Below are 6,141 nucleotides of genomic sequence, written 5' to 3'. Positions count from 1 at the left end.
TAAAAATATATATATTTAAAGGGGTCTAGCACATGTGTGATCGCACGCATCCTAGAAAACCCTTTCGTTTCTACAAATAAAAATTAAAAATATATTTTAAGGGGTCTAGCACATGTGTGATCGCACGCATCATCCTTGTGTTAGAAGACCTTTGCTTTTTTTTACATAAAAATTGCAAAAATACCAAAACATTCTTTTTTTTTCTTTCGAACAACAAACTATTTTTTAAAGAGCTACGTAACCCTGGTTTCTTAGTCCAACTGAGAATACGTAGGAGCAAGGTCAATCCTTATCGGGCACAAAAAAACACAAAAAAAAATATTTTGTTTTCTTTAGGGTTTTATTTTTTAGGGGAAATTAAACATTTTGCAAACCGCATTAAATTCGCGCATTTGATTAAAGGTACTGCTTTCGGGCAGGCGTTGTAGGGTGCTAATACCTTCCCTACACGTAACCGACTCTCGAACTCAATATTTGGTTTTCGTGGACCGTGCCTTATCATTTTATGGGTTTTTCCGTAGTTTTCCAGTATGGTGACGACTTCAATCTCTTTTTTCAAAATTCATTTTTTTTTTTGGGTCGTCGTCACGTCGCAATTTTTCGATTGCGACACAACGCAATATGTTTATCAATTTCTTTATTATTCATTTGTTTTTCTATATTTCTTCTACCTCTTTATTAACTATACACTGCGCAAGCGACGCTGTGTTTTGCAATACTTTTTTATGTTTTGTCATTTTTCTTTTAGGACAATTGGATTTGAGAGAAGACGCAATTGACGGGGGAATCCATTAACATAATTGACCCCCTTCTGCATGAATAATAAATATACATGGATTATCATTTTCTAGAACAAGACCGCATGAATAGAGTCACCGCAGGATCACATTCTGCTACCAAAAGACAACAATAAATCAAACAATATATTTAACAGTATCTATAAATGCACAGTAAATTTTCGAAAATCTTTATTTGCATGTTTTTCAATTCTAAAATTTCACAGTTTCTTTGCTTTTCTTTTAAACTTTCCGCCCTCACAAATATACAAAGTCTATATATATGCGAAACAATCGTTGTTGCGCATTAGTGGAGGATTGGTGAATGTAGCTGAATACAGACCTTTTATATAAAAATAAAGGCCAACAAAAAGCTTAAACTTTTAGTCGTGAAAAAGAAAAACTACAAAAAATAAAAAAATAGCTTGTAAATATGAAGACTGATGCGTAGGAAGAAAAATGAACGGGACAAATAACCACGAATGAAATTTGAGTGAAGACAGACATGGCAAACGAAAAAGGAACGAGAAATTATGTCTCCTTGTTTGTTTGTAAATCGAATGGAACTATATATATATATATATATATATATATATATATATATATATATATATATATATATATATATATATATGTATATATATATATATATATATATATATATATATATATATATATATAGGAATGAACGTGTATGCATGGAAGCGCGTTTATTATAGTTAGGATTTTTCCTTTACCATTAAAAGATAGGATAGTGTCAGATACATTAGAACCCACAATAGAGTTTCATTTTTAATTTTGCTATCTGTAATACCATATTAGAAGTTTTATACAGCAATTACATGTGTTATAACATATTCCGTTTCCACCCAGTGACAATGCGTGAGAGTACCAAGTTTCACGGAATCAAATAGTGTCCTTAATATGCAGGGATAATGATATTTGAACAATATTTTTTTACATCATTTAAACATCATCTATGTATCATTATGTGATTGGTCTAAAATTACTCCACAATCAATAATAATAATAATAATAATAATTATAAACATCAACATGAACCAATTATAAAATAACATATAAATGATGTTTAAAAAAAATACATTCTTACTTTATTTACACCTGTTCCCAATGGTGTCTACAGACTAACTCTAAGAATACAAGGTATATACTAAAATTGGTATTTAGAAACAACCAAATTTAACAACATAGTAACAGTAGAAAAATAACTTACAGACAATAATAAAACATACAACAAGAAGTGGCTCGTTAACCTTCAACAATTATGCGGTGGGCGCTATTTGTGGTGTCAGCTCTATAGTTCCTGCGCTCAAACTGATTTCCCAATCTCTGTTTGATAAACGTAATCTTATTTGGAATATTATAAAGCCACAAATAACACTAATAACAGCTAACACGCCTGTGTATTTCATTACGTTTTTTCCTGAAGCCTCTTTTTCGTTCTCTGCCTTCCTCCAACTGCACAAAATTCAAAACCAATTTTTACACGCTTTCTACATTATAATTTTGTATCACCATAAGAATTTATTATTTCAAACTATGATGAATCTTTTAAGTATATTTACTGAAGGGACTTAACAAGAATAAAACTCAAATTAAAACAATAATAAAATCTTCAATCCAAAACTTACAACAAAATTTATCATCAAACTAATTTGTATGTATAAACTCACAATTCTCAACAAATTAATATAACTTATTTTATATAACAAACACTTATTTTGTTAATATCTTAGAAAACGTTCGTCACAATTCTATCACAGTAGTATTTTACATTTTCTAATTTTCAAATAAATACTTATTTAAATTTTAATTGAATTCATGTGTTCGAGATACCAAATTGCAGTGTATATATACTTACACGTCAACCAGGAAAAATCAAGACGACACCAAATATAAGAACCATTTTTTTTTTTCTCTTTCTGATTGGATTACTTAACTAAAAATACAGTATCTCCGATGACGTAAAATATATTTGGTCTCATAAACGGCTGTAAGAATTATTTGAATTCCAAGTATGAAAAAAAAGCTACCAATATTATCAAAAAGTTTATATTTGGTCATGAATTTGAGAAAAAAAGTTACCTTTTGCGAGTGGGACAGAAAGTGACTGTATAATGAAAAGATGAACAAGTGAAGAAGGCATCATCGTAAGAGTAGACGTGAGCATCAGAACATGCGGTTTTAAAAAACAGTGAACTGAGGCATGCTTCAGTTTCACACGTGCTTTTGCATGCCACTGTCTGTCCATCCCTAATCACCTTAAGCTCCATCGGACAAGCCGCGTTCAAGTCCGCCAAGCAATTCGACGCCAAACACTTTCCACCCATGGGACCCACTCTCACCGGAAGGTTGAAACCTTCCACAAGGCTGATGTCGTATAGGTTCATCTGGGATGTCCCATTAAAATCAAACTCTACCAGAGTAACTGGTGGGACGGGGTTCCCGCCGGCGCATTCTACCGTTGACGTTCCGCAGTCACCGGTGACACATGAGAACTTACCGGTGATGTCGATGGAGCAAAGGGTCCGACCCCACAATCGGCCGGACCAAGCGGGAGGCACAGGGAGAGTATTGGAGTCACCTGGTAGGAGGGTGAAGCCGGTGGTGGGGAGCGGCGAGCTTCCGTTGCCGGATAAAACTGCTGGCCACACTGTGTAGGTGCACTTGTTGGTAATGGTCAAAGTCCTTGAATATAATCCTGTACCTGATGGGAATAGGAAGATAAAAACAGATAACAATATGGAAAAGGTTTTAATTGAAGAAACCATAGTTGATGAACGGCAAATGAACGAAGGATTGCGAGATGTAGTGTAACAGATCGGAAGGTAATATATGAACTCGAGTATTGGTTTGGTTCATTTGAAAACGTGACTGTATATAAGACTAAAGCTAGAGTGCGTTATGTTATTCATATACCCGAATGGAAAGAGAAGAAAAGGGAGAAAAGGAAAAACGAAAAAGAAAAGAAAAGCATAACGGGTTGAAAAACGAAAAGTGGTGGCACACCTTGGTGTGGAAATAGGAAGGAAGCGTAAGGAGAATTTACAAGTGTTGAAGATGATTGACGGTAGTAGGTAGGATTATGATAAACTAAACGACGGTAGTAGACCTTTTATCTTTTTCTCTTTTGTTTTTTTTCGTAACTGTAATATGTTGCTAGGTCCTAGAACCTTTGCTGAGGTATTTCTTTTTGTTATTCTTTATATATTTCATTTTGCTCATTTTCATTACGTATTCAGCAAGAGGAAAATTTCTATTCATCATCCTTTGTTTCTATCTTTTCATACCTTGCCATGTTTTCTTTTAAGTTTGTAATATATATGTTTGGTCAAGCTCTCATTCTACTGTTTTTTCAACAATCGTTAGGCTTAAGGCAAAGTAATCAATCTTTTTGACGTCTCAAGCTTTACTCATATTTTTCTCCTAGCTTTTTGTTGTCAATGTTAAAAGAAAATAAAATTAAATATTCATTTTTTTCTATTGTGTTTATTTAATTTAGTTTTAATATATATATATATATATATATATATATATATATATATATATATATATATATATAATTTAGTTCTAAATTTTGTTAATTTTATTTAATTTGATATTTTTTTCTAATGGATTTAAATAATTAATGAATAATAAGTGTTAGATTTTTTAGTTTTTTTTTTTATTTTCTTAAATTTTTTAATTTATTAACTTTTTTATTCTCTTTTATTTTTTTTAATTTTAAAAAAGTTTTACATGTCAAGTTAATATTACTATCAAGACCAATGACACATGTTAGGATAAATATCTTATATTTCATTTGATTTTTATATTTTTATTTTTGTTCAATTTGATTTTAATTTTTTAAAAATTAAATCATTTTATTTTTTTCTAAATTAAAACTAAATTTAATTTTTATACAACTAGTAATATTTTTATTAAAATTCATATTTTTATTAAATGTTTTTAATATAAGATTACAATGGATTTTAAATTTAGAATAAAAATTTTAGAAATAGAAATTTAGATTTAGAATGAAAATTTAGAAGTAGAATATAACACCTTACTTTAAAAGTTTAAGAGGATAAAAAAAAATAAAAAATCGGAATCAAGAACTCAAAGACCTAAAAGAAAAAAAGATAGTTCTTTCACATTTGAGGATATTTTAGACTCTATGAAGAAAAAATATTTCAACATTTTAAATTACTAGTTTTAGTCAGCCAGACAAATAACATTTACGTTAAATATATCTAAAAATTCTTATCAGTGTCATATTATATCACAACGCAATATGTTTTTCAATTTCTTTATTATTCATTTGTTTTTCTATATTTCTTTTACCTCTATTAATTATACACAGCGCGAGTGATGCTGTGTTTTGCAATACTTTTTCATGTTTTGTAAATTTTCTTTTAGGACAAATAGATATGAAAAAAGACGCAGATAGGTTGACGGGGGAATCCATTAACATAGTTGCCCCCTTCTGCATGAATTATACATATACATCCATTATCATTTTCAAGAACAACACCGCATGAATAGAGTCACCACAGGATCACATTGAGTGAAGACAGACATGGCAAACGAAAAAGGAACGAGAAATTATGTCTCCTTGTTTGTTTGTAAATCGAATGGAACTATATATATATATATATATATATATATATATATATATATAGGAATGAACGTGTATGCATGGAAGCGCGTTTATTATAGTTAGGATTTTTCCTTTACCATTAAAAGGTAGGGTAGTCTCAGATACATTACAACCGACAATAGTGTTTAATTTTTAATTGGACAATGATATTTTGACAACACTTTTTGACAACATTTTTGACAGGTCTATTTGAATTTATGTTTAAAAATATTTAAAAGGGACCAATCACAAACTGCCACGTATACGTTGTCAAAAAATTATTAAAAAAGTGTCGTTAAAAGAAGTTTTTCTTTTTTAATTTTGCTATCTGTAATACCATATTACAAGTTTTATACAGCAATTACATGTCTTATAATATATTCCGTTTCCGCCCAGTGACAATGCTTGGGTACCAAGTTTCACGGAATCAAATAGTGTCCTTAATATATAATGGATAGTAATCTTTTGAAAAATAAGTTTATGTAGTCAATAAAACGGAGGTAATCTTACATCATCACATTCTTACTTTATTGTCTCAACAAAAAACAAAAAACAAAGAACCAACACCACATGGTTTATACAGACAGACTCTAAGAATACGAGGTATGTATTAAAATTGGTATTCAGCAACTACCAAATTTAACAACATAAACTAATACAAGAAAAATAACTTACACACAATAATAAAACATATACAACAAGAAGTCGCTCGTTAACCTTCAACAA

The 6,141-nt window shown here is 30.3% G+C and overlaps 1 protein-coding gene across 1 annotated transcript; it reads right to left on the bottom strand.

The window, feature by feature from the left end:
- Window positions 1–2,059: 2,059 nt before the first annotated feature.
- Window positions 2,060–3,568, bottom strand: LOC111240548 (thaumatin-like protein 1). The gene is made up of 2 exons (XM_022775676.1): window positions 2,883–3,568; window positions 2,060–2,255 (listed from the first exon to the last, which is right to left on the bottom strand). Exons 1-2 carry the CDS (start codon window positions 3,566–3,568, stop codon window positions 2,060–2,062), a joined length of 882 nt encoding a protein of 293 aa, XP_022631397.1.
- Window positions 3,569–6,141: the final 2,573 nt, after the last annotated feature.

This window comes from Vigna radiata, chromosome 11 (genome assembly GCF_000741045.1).
Source record: "Vigna radiata var. radiata cultivar VC1973A chromosome 11, Vradiata_ver6, whole genome shotgun sequence".
In the NCBI taxonomy this organism is placed as follows: domain Eukaryota; kingdom Viridiplantae; phylum Streptophyta; class Magnoliopsida; order Fabales; family Fabaceae; genus Vigna; species Vigna radiata.
Note: the sequence above shows the minus strand (reverse complement) of the source record. Positions and strands in the feature narration are given on the sequence as shown.